Source organism: Trematomus bernacchii, unplaced genomic scaffold (genome assembly GCF_902827165.1).
Source record: "Trematomus bernacchii unplaced genomic scaffold, fTreBer1.1, whole genome shotgun sequence".
Classification (NCBI taxonomy): domain Eukaryota; kingdom Metazoa; phylum Chordata; class Actinopteri; order Perciformes; family Nototheniidae; genus Trematomus; species Trematomus bernacchii.
In genome coordinates this window covers 13,610,880-13,626,755 of record NW_022987648.1, presented here as the reverse complement: position 1 = coordinate 13,626,755, position 15,876 = coordinate 13,610,880, and the positions used below count along the sequence as shown (strand labels likewise).

The 15,876-nt window shown below is 39.3% G+C and overlaps 1 protein-coding gene across 1 annotated transcript in view; it reads left to right on the top strand.

The window, feature by feature from the left end:
- Positions 1 to 15,876, top strand: part of thsd7ba (thrombospondin, type I, domain containing 7Ba) — a 144,206-nt gene that overhangs the window by 50,070 nt on the left and 78,260 nt on the right. The window contains exons 6-7 of the mRNA XM_034134432.1: positions 630 to 788; positions 7,670 to 7,870. Of these exons, the coding sequence (XP_033990323.1) occupies positions 630 to 788; positions 7,670 to 7,870 (360 nt within the window). The remainder of the gene's footprint in view (positions 1 to 629; positions 789 to 7,669; positions 7,871 to 15,876) is intronic.

Genomic DNA, 15,876 nt, shown 5'->3' with positions numbered 1-15,876 from the left:
CCATAGCTGGTCACTGTCCTCTATTTAATATTCTCCTGAGCCAGACACGGAATAAGAAGAGCAATTTTCCTTCTGTTCTTTCCTCCTTTTATTTCCTTCGGCACAAAAAGCTTTGCTAAATAGAGCCTGCTTCTCACCATAATGCACAATATTTGAAACTGTAGCTTTCACTAATACATACTCTCCTATCTTCAAAATGACAACAACTAACATACATACATATGTTTTCAATTTGAAGACTTTGGTGCTTCTTCGTATTTTTCAATATCTCTCTCTCTATATATATGCAAATATGTGATGACAGGCAATGGAGACATTCACATTGTGAAAATAAGTCATTGTAGTGTTTTTATGAAGTGCCATCTTTCAGTGATTGAAATAAATGATTGGGTTTGGCTATTTTCCCATTTAGTTATTTGTTTTAGTATTGTTGTTCCTTATGTGTCTTTTAAGACCTCAGTATTCATCTATTAACTGCATGTTTTAGCAAAAAAAAAGAAGTTTGTATTGCTCTTTTCTTAGATTACTTTAATAACTGAAAACCACACAGAGACGCACTCACTCCACCACTGCCTGTGTCTGATCCTGATTGAATCCTGCTCCTTTTCTGTGTTCCTCTTCCTGTTCAGTGTCCAGGCCTGTGATTGGCAGGCTGTGCGCGGGTGAATACCCCCCCTCGGCCGTTCAGCAGTGCTCCATCCCCTGCCAGCCCCTCTGCTTGCTCTCCCAGTGGTCCCCCTGGGGCGCCTGCCTACATGACAACTGCAAAGAACCACAGGGGAAGAAAGGTATGATGGACTTAATTGAGTATGAGAGAGAACAATCTTTTGCTTTTGAAAGGTTTGCAGAGCCACCTGTAGAAAATAGTAATTATATCTGAAACATGTTTTAAAACAGAGAATGACTAAAGTGGTAATTAAGAGCACACGCCTCTGCAAAGGCTCATGCTGTAAACAGGCGCTTCTCAGATGGTCCCGTTTTCAGAGAAGGGAAATCTTCCCAAGTATGTGTGCATTGAGTCGTAATGTGGATATGAGTCATAAACATGTGACTTTTCCCAGTCTGTAAGTATTTTTTTGTGAATTTTCAGCCAGCACATGAATGCAACCCCCTATATCAACAAAAGTGAGACTAAGTTTGTGTATCAGCCCCTTGATTTGGATCCATTACAAATTTAAATGGGTTCTATCTTGGCTTATAACCAGGGGTGCACATAACTTTTTTAGTGAGTTACTCAGATGAGTACCAAGAGACAGCGTTTGGTACTCACCCCACACGAAGCGTGGTCCTCCTCAGTGTCTCCTTCACTGTCCTCAATTTACACTTCTTGCATGCTAGATGATGAAGATGATGAAGATGCACCTCCCTGTCTCTTTTTAAGCCTCCGATTTGCTTTCTCCAAAACTTGTTGCCAAAACTGTGAAGTCCTTGCATTTCCTGAGGCCAAGTTGAAGGATCAAATACTAAGAAATGATCACATGACTTGAAGTCATATCTGATTTCAAATGTGGGAAGTAACAAAGCACACTTATTTACTCAAGTACAATTTTGAGATACTTGTAGTTGACTTGAGTATTTCTATTTTATGCTACTTTGTACTTCTACTTTTACTCCACTACATGTATTTAATACCTTTAGTTACTTTACAGATGTGGATGAATGATGTGAAATCTAATCAAGTGTTAAATCAGACTTTAGTTCTACCTGGAGTAAATTCACAAGCTACCCTGCAGTATACAAAGTCATTCAAACTAGCTGCTCCTTTACCAGCTTTGAGAACACTTTCATGATCAATCATTATAAAACATATCATATATATTATTCTGAAATGGACCAATCTGCACAATGAATACTTTTACTGTCGCTACTTTCACTATATTTTGATAATACTTTTCTAATTTTACTTGAGTAACATTTTGAATGCAGGACTTTTACTGTAACAGAGTATTCCTACACAAGATCTGAGTACTTCTTCCACCTCTGTCTGATTTCAAACTCTTCCATAACACCCTGAGTAAGTTTGCAGCTGTGTGTTTCACTCCACTTTGGTGTAAATAAAACTGCAGCAGCTTGACCACAGAGCGTGAACGTTGTGATCAGATGATTTTGCGCAGTTCTCCAGTGTGTGCGCGGGGCACAGAATGTGCACAGGGGAGTCTCCCACCGCAGCCAGTTGGCGGACTTTTGGCACAATTCTGTTGTTCATACCGACGTTAACCCTGTCTGTGCACACGGCGACCAACTCTGTCGGTTATGTCCTGCGCGGCTCACCCAGCTCCAGTTCAATCAGTCATAGAAAGATTTTTTGCAGGGAGCGAAACGGCAACGTAGCTGCTTAATGTCTTTGGGTTTTTTGACATGCCTAGTAGTTTACTCCATTGAGTGTTGACAAGAAACACGTGTAGACGAAATATGTGTTTTGTTTTGAGGTACGCAAAGGCGCGTAGTGACACAAGTGACGTTACGCAATTCAGATTTGTGCCGCGCATGCGTACCTGCGTACCAGTTATGTGCACCCCTGCTTATAACTCTTCTCCCACTGAGCAACTAAACTAACTAAAACCATATAATTATTGGCGGGAATTTATTATACTATTTTAGAAAGTAATTATAGTCTAGGTTTTCACAAATATCACTTCCTACAGTACCAACAAAGTCTGCTACCATTACCAGTTTGTACGATTATTTACCAATTACTGCTAACATCAGTTATAATCAGATAGCTCATGTGCACATTGGAACAAGCATAGCTGCTGTAGCATAATGTAACAATCTAACAAAAAACTGATCAAGGTAATATTTTAAATGCCAACAAAAATGGATTCCAAGATGCATCATGCCTTCCAACCATTTTCCATTAGCTGTTCTCTCCGAAACGTGTCTGACAGATGGACGGACAGAGGGATGGACACAGGCCATCCGAACGACAGATAGCTAGCTAACAAGCTGAGATGATTTTAAATTGACACTGATAATTTGCACAGATGGGCCAGTGGTGACATCATAAGCACTCAGTCAAAACACAATTAAAGTTGAGCTCTATTGCAGACACTATAGTAGATTTACCATCAGCTGTGCAGGGAATAATTGCGAGATGAGTACCTTCAATATGCTCAACAAGGGGCTTTGAACTAACATTGTTAAAAAAAAATTGCGTTACGCCATGTTTTAATGTCTATACAATACATTGCAACAGTGAAACTAGAAGAAAGTGCCGTATTGTGGCTGATGGAGGCTAGAGAGAAGGCGATTTTGTCAGAGCAGCAGAGAGGCAGTAAATGTTTGAATTGTAAATTGTTTGTTGATAAGAAGCTGGCTGAAAGGAAGCGTGCCCTGGAAGAAGACAGTACCGCCGCAGAAGGACAGAAAGAGAGCACACCTGTAGTTCAGCTCTCAGTCCCAGGAGGGGTTAGAGGAGCTACAGCAGATAAGATGCCTCCTGTATGCCTGGGTGTGTGTGCCTGTTTGTGTGTGTGTGCTCAAGTATTCGGCGCGTCCGTGCTGTCTGAATGTTCTTGTCTTTTTTCACAGGTGAGCGAGTGTCATATCTGACTGCTTTCGAGAGGCATTGTGTGCATAGCGTAGTGTGTGTGTTTCAGCGGGTTGAGGAGCTGTTGGTGTGTTAGCGCTGTGCTAAAAGGGCGACGTGACCTCGCTCCTGCCATGAGTAAATGTGCATGAAAGCCCCCTGGGGAGCAACTGAAGTGTGGATTGTTCAGGTCAGTGCCCAGACGCCCTGACGCTGGATCTCTACGGGATGAGCCGGCGTCTCTCGCAGAAAGTGTCATTAATATATTTCCAAGAGTGGAAAACACAGCATCTGCTGTTTCGCACAGGGCTCTCCTGTGGCACGGCATCTTTTGATGGCATTCATAAAGATCCACAGTCGATGGAGTATGAAACAAATAGAAAATCACTCGCACTGAGCTCGGTTGTCTGCGAAGCAATGAACAGTTATTGAGTAGTAGGGCGTTGTTATGATCCAAGTCGTTCGCCCGTAGTCCTTGAGCTGAAGGGAATTCTTTGCTTCTATTGAATGTACACTCAGCTTTTATGTTTCACAACATCAGAATAAACTCTGATCCATCTCTAACCGACAGACCCGCGGGAGCCCAGTGTTCAGGTAGAAGAGCCGACCAGCCTAGGTGCTTATGCAGCTGCTGCTTTGCTCCCCGGAAAATTACAAATTTAAATTGCCTCGCAGAAGCTTTTTGTGCTTTTCACATTTTTCCAACTTATCTTGGCCTATCACATTTTGCTGCTGTGTGGGAAAATGAATTGAGCACGGGAAGTTAGTGGAGAGAATTGTATTAATGCCTCTTCTAGAAGTCACCGCTGAGGGGAAGAGCATTTCTGAATAAAAGTATGCTGAAAGTCGCTGGATGGGCCTTGTTTCCCTCAAGTTAACCTGGCATGACCATGAAAGCTTTCAATTATTCAAATCCAAAGGGGCATTCCCACACCACTTGCGGTTTATATCTGAGCAGCAAGAAATGCTCTGGGCAATACTGCAATCAATACACACACTCTTTGCTCTGAGAGAGCAGCAGCGCCCGGATCGGACTCACACCACTAGATGGTCATTTGCACAGTGGGCATCCCGGTGTCAGACAGATCCATCGGTCGAGGGAAATAACGTGGGACCTTTCTGCCATGTGTCGGAGCTGTGGTGAAATCAGCATTCCTCAAAAAAGAAAAATCTGCTGCTGCTCAAGTGATATAGATATATAGTGGGTGAGCTGCTGCAGCATAGAGAAGCCATTTTATACAATCATTATTCATCAACAAAGACTGAAGCTTAGTTGGTGATAGATACATTAGATTAGAGCATGAGGTGCTACGGGAAGTAATCTTTTCATTAAGAACTATGTATTTCATGAAAAATCCAGCTTTTTTAGCCAAGAAAGGAATCGTAAATGTGCTTATTTGATCTATATTTAGGGCAATTTAACATTAACTAGAAACTGCATAACCAAAACAAAATGTAACAGTAAACCAAACATAAAGTGTGTTGTTAAAAATGTGCAAAATCTGCAGTTATTTCTATTTTGAATCCCCTTATTCGTATTTACTGAAGCCCTACACTAAGGTGCTGTGCAACTGAGGTAGAAGTTAATTGACAGTTAAGTAAATAAGTATTTCTGGCACAAAAAGTCTGGGAAGAAAGCAGAGAAAGTCATACCACTAGCTGCTGCACCTGATTTGTCACTGCCAGCTCCCTCAGGGGAAACTGTAAAAATCATTGGCACCTTTTATTAGACAAACACAGAGGGGGATAGACTTTACCAATAAGAGACGTCAATGCTAGCCTTCTACTGTTTAGTTCACACAATGAAAACTATTTAGTGACAACACTAAAGATCATTGTTGCAACTTATGCCATGCATGCCAGGTCACTTTACAGGAGCTCTGTTAAAGACCCAACAACACATCATTCAGCAAAGCAGTATAAATACATTTGAATTGCCTCCCTCGTCTCCGGCTTGATTGTGGAACATGTTTGAGTATAATTGGCTAACAGCTGGTCCATTGTTTTGTGTTATGTTCGATTAAGCTAATTAAGTACTTATTTTTGAAGGCCTGTAGTCTGTCTGTTTAGAGGAAAATGAAAGTTTCAGGAACTAGCAAAAGTCAGAATTTTGCACTGATGCATAGTATGCTCTATTCAACCAGTTTTCAGCTTCAGCATCAGTTTACAGTTTTTTTAATTATCATCATTTAATCTATTAGTTTATCGAAATGTGCACATGTAACTTTGATCTAGAGACCTTTGTTTAGACTTTCCCTAGTCTACCTAAATTGTTTTCCTAACGTTGCTTTGACTTTCCATGCAAACCTTGAAATGTCTTTTATGTTTCCATAACTGCACCATTTCTAAGACTCAGGTCTTTGCAAAGGCTAATTTCTGTCTTTCAACACAAAGCTAGTACACTTTCCAACTTTTATTTTTTAACTTAACATTTTGAAAAAAGGACTCTTTTTGTTCCGGCACAAGGAGGAATCCTTTTTCCACTCGTGATCTATCTTGAGAAAATGCCAACCTTTTTCAAAGCAGCTTAAAAAAAGTATTTATCTTTTTTTACCTCCCATCTTTTTGGGACAACATAACATATTTTTCCTTCCATATCTCTTTCCGAGCCCTATAGACATGGGCTGTTATGACGGACATTCCGTTGTTTAACCACTACAGAGACGATCAGTAGATGCCAGCGTGGAGCCTCAGCTGGCAGTCCCCAATTTAGAAACAGAAGCAGTGGCAGCAGTAGTGAAAAGACAGTGAGACTCAGTAATTGGAGCGACAGGTGTCATTGTGAGCGGCTTGCCAGTCACTGTAACTTGACCCCAATCACTCCCACTTTCCAGGTATCTTTTTTAACCACCTTCTCCTTAGCCATGCCGGTTTGCTCATTATCTCCCTCACTTCCCATTTCCTCTCTTCTCTCTTGGGAAAAGAATCCAGGTGGAGATCTCTCCATTCATTCATTCAATTAGTCCATCCAACCCATGAAATCCGTACTCTTTATGTTTCTTCATTAAAAACTAAGATAAAATGTGTTTTTAAGGTTTATTTCAAAAGTATAGGTATGTTTTGTGTTAAACGTGGGATAAGGAAAGGTTATAAATATGTGCAGTTGAAATCTTTGAAACTAATTTTTAAACAAACAGCATCTGTTGCAGCAAGAAAACATAAACAAAACGTGTTAAAACTGTCACACCAATTTACATGTGGTAATTTCAAGTCAGAAGTAAATGTTGTTAATAATAAAATATATTGCATGAATTCTAACAACAACAATTAATCTCGCAACACCAACAAAACTTAAAAAGAGACAAACAATTAAATGCACTCTAATGTGAGTTGCTTTTTCAGTTTTACCAGAAATGTGTCATTTGTACATGCTGGTGTATCCAAATCCAGGTGAAGGACATTCTTTTTAAAGGCACACTCTGGCACAGTAAATGGATGGGAATAAGAAAGGTCACACATTTCCAACAACCAGCCAAACCAAATTATTTCTGGCCCTTTTCCAATGTCCTCTTTTTGGGTATATCAAAACTTTTAAAACAGTTTCATGAATTTACAAAATCAATACAAGGCAAAACTGCATGAAATGTATTTTGAATTTCAATATGTTTCTTAATAATGCATGTGGAGGAAGTGGAAATGGATTTTAGTTTCACCCTATTCAGGCTGTGGCCTGCTCCTAGTGCTGAAACTGAGTCTAAGAAGTGCTTACAGTACAACAAACATACATTCATTTCTAACAAGAACAGTTTTGCTTTATACAAAAAAATAACAAAAATCGATGGCGGCCTTGAGATGGCTAACAAGGTACAAAACACAAACTCTTCAAACCTGTCTTCCCTCACACTCCTGTTTTAATAATTTACTCAACATTTGCATGGTTATCACAGAGCTTATTTTAAGGAGGTGCTGAAGCTGACTATAGTATAAATGATGGAACATCTAAATAATTGATCACAGGAATAAAAGACAGGTAAAGTCCACATCTAATACTGTTTTCTATTGATTCACTAAAAGGGGCTCTGTGTTCTTTGTGTGAGACAATACTCACTGTTGCCTTGTTTTTTTGTACAGGAATAACAATTGCTTTTCTGACAATGTTTCCATGTTCTCTTCCTCCCTCACCCTCGTGTTCTCTGTCAGGTTTCAGACAGAGGAGGAGAGAGGTGTTGTGGGAGTCCAGCAGTCCTCCGGAGACCTGCCCTCATTTGGTGGAGTCTATCCCCTGTGAGGATCCCGCCTGCTACCTGTGGACGGTCCAACAGGAAGAAAGATGCATCCCCAATAACAGCTCCTGTGGTCCGGGATCTGCAGCCCGGAATGTGACCTGTATCAGCGCTGAAGGTAAAGATAACGATTTGTATCATAAAGAAATAGGTAACATAAAAATGGAACTGAATAGTTTTTTTAATGGTAGTTTAATGTGGCACTCTTTCAGCTAAAGCCTATCAAAAGGAACATTATTGATTCTTCAGGAAGCAAATATTTTTGCTTTGTTGTCCAGAGTCTGATGACAACAATAACACAAGTTTTTCTTTTGTTACTTTTGACAGAGCCAGGCTAGCTATTTCCCTTAGTTTACAGTCTTTTGCAATGCTAAGCTAACCTAAACCAACCTAGGCTAACCACTTGGTATAAAAAATAACAGAGAAATTAAAGTGGTATCAATCTTCTCTTACCTTCTCCGGCAGTGAAGATAATTTTCAAACCACATAAAATAAAAGTATTCCCTACACATTAAAAGGTCATCAATATTTTCTGCTCAACTCTTAGCCATATGCCATTCGTTCGTATAGTCAAAATATTGTTCTACTGACGGATTACATTGATTTTTGTCACCCTCGGTTTTGATTAAATGATTAGTATTATAGCTCCATGTTTGTTTCTGTCACTTTAAAAGGGTGATAACCACAGACTGCAACAGTATTTAGACTAGAGCAGTAAAATCATCAATGCTGTGGTAAAGGAACGGGAAGTTATCAGTAACACTGTCATGCATGTACTCTCAGGTATAATTTGATCCATTGTGCTCAGACGTGTCCTCGCGGTGCGTGATAGGAACATCAGCGCTAACGAGGCCCGCAATATTCATGAGGGTCCATCACCGAGTTTATGGGCGCAGACAACATTGGCCTGATTAAAAGTCAGAATCACAGCTTCCTACCAGGCTTTAATTGCTCATCTCCATAGATTATAAACCTAATTGCACTCTTTTTTGCCTCTGTTTTATTATTCTGTCACAATGGATCATGTGTATGTTTATCAGGAAGGCAGCGGAGGGTCCACATTTATTAGCAAACAGGAGAGTCTAATGAGTTTTGACAGGACAACCAAGAATTCAGGCTTTGGCGAGTTTGAGGCAAAGGCTTATGAAATTATCTGCAGCGGATTTATTGTTAGAGATTGTTGACAAGTTGTTTAATTTTGCTTCTTCAATTGGTTTATTAGACTCACCTTTCAAGCATGGCGAGTTATTTTCACATAAACGTCACATAGGTGTCAAGACTAGATTGTTAAGTAATGCAAGTTAAACGTTTACTTTGAAATATTGGTTACAGTTGGTTCTGTATCCTGTTAAACCCCAATTGAAGGAGTCCAATACCATTCCAAAACACTGTCATTACCTTGTTTTATTTCCATCCTTAAGATTTACTTTAAAAAAAATCATACTTTTAATTTCTACTCAGACACTATACTTTGAGTTTATTTTAAAATATGAAATGGCTGTTTTGTATCATTTGATGAGTACATATTGTTGTAGAAATTAAGCATCTTGCAGTTTGTTTTTACAGTTCCTCTGGTAAAATAATGAGGAAAGATGTTTGGCCTGAAGCAGATGTCGTGTTGACGATTTTACACTGCTAATGGTTTCAATTAATTATTTTCAAATAAAATGCACCATCTTCATGCCCATAACTCCTACTAAAGCCTAACAAGTATACTATTTTTCAAGTGTTTTCTTTACTAAAATGAATGATGAACCGATGTAAAAAACAAGGATCAGACTGTGTGACAAGTTGCTATGATTATTATTTTAAGATTCTGTTTTCTGCTTGACATATAACATCCATAGACCTCTGAGAAAGCACTCGCTAATTGCTAGTCTGTCCCTACATCCAGACTCGACACAAAGCTCTCCCTTTCAGCCGTGCCACAACAAGAGAAGATGGACCATTTGTCTTTGTTATACTGAAATGTTGGAAAAAGGCAGAAATGCTTAGTTACTGCTAAAAAGTTCAAGGTTCTAAAAACACTTTTAAGGTCAGAGATTATTTAAAGCTGCAGAACAACATATTCCCAATATCAACACAAAACAACCTTTATCATATATATATATATCAAATATACATCTTACTGTATACTGTATAAAAAGAACAGTTCAGCACACAGTTGAAATAAGTTTGACCTGCCCTTCTCCCACTCTCCTCTCATCTTAAGTCTCAGGGTGAATGATGAATACAAACAGCTAAATAAAGAACACAAAAGCAACAAAGAACTGACCATGGCGGCCACTTCACATGATTACTACCATATTCTCAAAATATAAACCAGAACAATCTGAATGCCACAATAACTCTTTTTCAGTTGTGAAAGGGCTGTTTTATGACAAGAAAAAAGGACATGCACAAAAACCTGTATAACACACTACAGGAAAGGAAAACCAGAAAAAACAGAAAAGGGCCTATTGAATTACTTTGGGGAAATATTAATTACAGAAAGATTTACAGAAAGATTTGGTGGGTATTAGGTATCAAACATTCAATGCATTAATATTATTCTCATAGAAATGACATAGAACAGATCATTTTAGTAAAAAAAGAATTGAAAACTTGAAACAGTTAGAATTGTATAAGGATTAAAATGACAGATTTAACTGAATACACTGTTTCAATTGTAACCAATGTTTGTTAAAACAAGTGTTTTAAAACCCCACTCATCTTGGATACTTTTAGCCACAGTTTCATTCAAAATTAAGTTAAACTAACGACTGTCCGTGGATTGGTAATAGCTTTATCTTCTAAACTTTATGTCCCTGTGGTGGGATTTCTGTGAAGAGTTTTAAATAACATGTTACAGTGTTTCACAGTTCTTTGGAAAGAGCAGTGGGAGTCTGAAGCTGCTCCGGCAGAGATGTGTAGACTGACAGTGGAGAGTAAAGTACCTGCATACACAGGCACTGTTGGCTGCTCGGCTTCAATCAATTTCACTTCCTGATGCTAAAAAAAAAAAGATGACAAGATAAGACAGGTGGAGAGGAGCGAGAGACAGGAGAGGAAGAAGTGACATTCCTGCCATGATAAAAGGATTGTATACCATAATCTGATATGATGTCAGGAAGCATCTGTGATTTGTGTGCGTGTCAACATATTAGTATAGAAGCAGCTTGCCTTCTAATCCTCCAAACAAATCAGCTGGCCTGTCTTTGTCTGGAGCTATGTTTGAGAGCAGTCACAGATGATTCAGCTGGAGTTCAGAGCTGTTTATGGATAAGAAGGGAAAGTTCTCTGGGAAGAATAAACAGAAAACAGAACCTGTTTGCAATCCAGCTCATGTAGGCTTGCCCTGTTTCTCAGAGGAAATCTCGAAATAAGTCAGTCGCTCAGTGTCCCGCATCTTCAGCCACAGCTTGTTCTCTTATTCACGTAAAGTCTGCTTTATGCTCCATTCATCCAGCGTGTGGAGTTTTAGATCGTAACCACTGGAGTCATTTACCTCACTGTGTGGTCAAGAGTGGCTGAATATTTATTAGATTTTAAGTCAAAGTGTTTTAACATGGCCTTTAATGTATGCTTTTCATTTCATTGTGCTTGCTCTCTGTGTTCTACTATGTCTTCCACTTCCTTTTAGATGAGTTGTAGTTGTTTTGAATTGCTCTATAAATAAAGCTAATTGTCTTAAATGATGGGACTCACCTTAGGCGCGTTCACACCGCAGTACTTTTCCCACTTTAGTTCCGATATAGTTCCGAAATGTTGCGTTCACACCATAGACTGGTTCACACCAAAAAGAGCCGGAACTAAAATTAGTTCATGAGAACCTTTTCACCCCCTTTTCCGTCCCTGCTAGAGAGCAGGTACTTTCGTGGGAGAAAAAGGTTCCTATGTCTGATTGGCTGGGTGGATTGCAAACCACGCCCCGTAAAACTCCCAAAAAGTTTTGTGAAGCCGCCATTTTATTATCCTCGCATTAGCATTATTAGCATTAGCATTAGCCCAGCGCACAAACACAGAGAGACTAACTTATGGCAACACAAAAAAAAACATGGGAGCGGTGGAGATGAGGAGGTGTCGGCGTTCTGGCGATTTACTCGGAAGCCAGTCCCCAACTCCGGGGACTTCCGGCCGGGGACTTCGGGTGGCAGTATACGCTGTGAAGTTGTTTGCGGCCTGCCAGTAAACTCAAAGCAGAAGAAGAAGAAGTGACGTCAGTGGCTTCATTTGCCTAATCCTCCCCCAGGGATTTATTCTGGTGTGAACGCGATCTGCTCTTAGTTCATGAGAACTAAAGAGTTCTCATGAACTAAGTTCTGATGAACCTTTGTGGGAAAAGTACTGCGGTGTGAAAGCGCCTATTGGCTGTTGTCCCCACCAAACACAATGTGAAATGGTGAATTCTGAATGTTGAAATCCTTAACCAGGCACTTTGTTGTACATTTTCGCCTGCAATAAATATAACTGCTCTCAGTTCCTCTCATGAATTGCTGAGGGCCGGCACATGTGGAAAGGTCAGGCTTTTCTTGGCTGACAACATTGTTCGCCGTCCTTTAGTTTAGAAGGTGCTCCATTAGGACCACGCTTTTATGCCCTGAACATAAAAACTGCTGACCTTTTTTCAATGGTTCAGTTTATTGTCAGTGTGTATTGAGTCACTTGGAGCATGGGGTTCACAATGCTCCCAGTGTGCAGCCGCATTTGATAGATATTTCATGAAGATATTCCAAAGAAAAACAAATGCTGTGAAAATAATTTGTAGATGTGAAAATATATTTACACCAAAGTGGAATGGGCAGGAACCGTTTAAGCCTGTGAACTTCAATGAACAGTTTCCTCCACTTTACTCCTTGATTGAGTGAGCATTTATTTTCCAGTTTCTCAGCATAAAACTACTCTGCATTTCAAATCTTAAAACACCTTTGAAGCTGTCAGGGAAAGTGTATGCCTTTTGAAGTGGGAGAGACGGCACTTTCCCGACAAAGTTTATCTGATGGGGTTTAAAATATTATCTATGGCTGCTCAAGCAATCAGAAAATATCCTCTATCACTCACAGCCTGGCTTTTATTGCTCAGGAAATACATGAGGTAATTCCTAAAGCCCCTCAGGTATGGATTAAATGGTGTTATTTACTCTTTCAGATCTTTCGGCTCTCAGTAAATGAGACTGTTATTACAGTATGTTAATACCATGGGGGATTGTACTTTTGATCTAATTATAAGACTTTTAATATCCTTTTTTTGTTATTTTTCATAGCTTTGTTGCTTTTTCTATTTCACTGCAATTGCATTTTCCAAATTATTTCAATATATTTTGCATAAACCTTGCAATATTCTTGTGAATAAGTACTTTTCAATGAGTCAAATTAAGCTGCATGTGCACATTAGCATTTGATTTGTCTGTTTACAAAGGCAGGTGGCAGGAGAAAGATTGAACACTCATGTTAAGAAAAACACAATAATCACCCTTATTCTAATATTAGCGTGGCTAGGGAGTTGCCTCTCATGCTGTCTTTGACAATTGTTGCAAACTGCCATAAAATAATATGGCATCTCACACAGGGAGGCTAATGGGCGCTTTTTGTATTCCCTTAACGTTATTGGGCTGTAAACTACGTCAAAGAAAGAAAGAAAAAGTGCTGTGTTCGCCGGACCCGATGCATTTTCTGCCCTCAGGCTTGGTGAAGTTGTTTTGACAGCTCCCACAGCTCCCACTCTGCACAGCCAACAGTAGAAGTCAGTCCCATTTCCCAACACTAAGCACACACCACGGGGCATGCTGACTCCAACATATTGGGTGCACCTGTGACTGACAGCTGACATAGATGAATGTTGGCCAATCTTCCCAAACATACTGAGGCTCTGACATTTGTAAACCCAATATCCCAGCAGCACTGAATGGTAACCATCAGCCTCAACTGGTCAATATTACTCGATGAATATACTGTAGGAAAGCAGCACTAAACTTTGCTGTGAGACTGAACTTATATGATTGACAGGCGAAAACATAAATTAGTGACCCAGGCTACTTTGATCTCATAGTGATTTTCTACAATTTCCCTATTTCACTGCCAGCTTTGTCTTAAAAAGTGATGTGATTATGAACTTTTAAGCAAAGGCGAGAATTTTTTCTACATCTACCTGAATATTAACAATGATGAAGATTAATTGGTAGGTGGGCGAGCAGAATGGGAATCATGTTGAAATTGCATGCAGTATTATATCTGAGTAAGAGCCCCAACTACAGATCCCAGTATTAATAATGCAAAAGGACCCCTAGGGCAGCCATCTATTTGCAGAGTCCTTACACACACATGTAGTCTCACACACACACAAATACACCAGTGTATAAGGAGTCATGTTTTCATTCCATTTTTCTTTAGGCACTGTTTCCAGGCAAGTCGTTTGTTAGTTTTGTTTGCTACCATATTCATTAGTCCTTTGTGACTCTCAAGCAGAACATTTGTTTAATAATTACTCATTTGTCCACTGTTGGCAATAATACATCTAAATAATTCCTTAAAAACAGCCTAGAGCATAAGGAAACCTGACATTTTTTCGCATGACATAACAGCGTTGCATATTCTTCTGCACATTTGTTTATGGAACACCAAAAGTATTATTATACATACAGTATGTCAAAATAGCTTCCTATAATTTTGCCTCAGTAAGGAGGCTTAGCTGAACATAGGGTTTGTATTCTTGCACACCCCTTTGTGCACTATTGTGTGAGGCTCTGGCTGCCTTCTGCTCTTCTTCTGGCAATGCGTTTTGCTGAAACAATAAGTCCATTCAACAGTATTGTAGCGGCTATTTGGCTTAACAACTGCTACCATGTGTTTGCAAATGGGAGAAAGAGAACTAACCCGTCGTGTTTTGTTCTGTATGCAGAGTATTAATTAAAAACAATTAAAATGGACATTTAATTTGCAGCTCATGCAGGGAATAGTGGCTATATGAATCGTTTGTATCTCATAGCTTTGAAAAAAATAGGAGTCTATGTTTCCTGGAGGATTTCACATGTAAAAAGCACACATTGAGTAGCCTTGGATATGCCATTGTCCAATGTACATGTTATGTTTATGTTTGTCTCTTTTGTTTGTTTCTGCTATGTCCTGAATTATGAAATGTGTTGCTTGGTAGCTTATGTTACCCTCATGTTTTTTCTTAATATATTATTTAGATGTATTTTTTTAGAACCAGTATTTTTGAATGGCATTGATTTGACAATTCATTATATAATACTATGCTACCTTAAAGACATTTATTTGTATGGTATCAATTTGCAGCAAACAATTATTGTCAGAGTTACATAAATGGTAAAGTAAGGCTTCAATTATGATTATTTTTGGATATCCTACCTGAAAATAATCGTTTCGACATCTCTGTTCTTAGCGTACACTTGGAAATATTCTTCAAGCATTCCTTGATAAAGGTTTCATTTAAGATTACATTTTCAAATTGGCAATTCCTATTACTTTCTTTTATGCTCACATTCAGGGGTCCATGCTTTATACACCTGAAATAATAACCTGGTGGGAGCCATGCTGAGCAGAGACAATAGATTTGCCTCAGCTAAAAATCTCACTTCCAGCTCAAAATAATTATGTAAAGTATCAGTCAAATTCATATTCAAGTGCAGCTGCCTCCAGATCTTTGCTCAGCTGGTAATGTTGGAGATGTATAATTATGAAGATTATTCACTTCCGGAAATGTTCCATGTAATGTATTATTGCACTTTATAATACTTACTCCATCGTGTGCTTCTGAAAAAGTCTCACTTCCACAAAATGCATCAGCTCTTCTATTGTTATTCTTATGTCTACTTACTTACAAAAGGACTAATGCTTCCCACACAGTATCCTTTTGGGACTTCCCCACATCTTCAAGCAGACTAACATCTCTGGCTGTATACACACCAGTTACTTTGATGGCTGGACGTCTCTGACGCTTTAACTTCATGAGTGAAAGGTTTTCAAACTCCCCAAGGGAGTATTTCCCATCTGTCTGATGAGGCGACACCAGCGTTTGCTCTCTCCACTGCCCTCCTCTGCATCAAGGGTACTCGCTCAGAGAAGAAAGAAAAAAGAGAAATTGATGACAAATCTGCCCTGGGGTTGTTATTGTTAAACCATATAG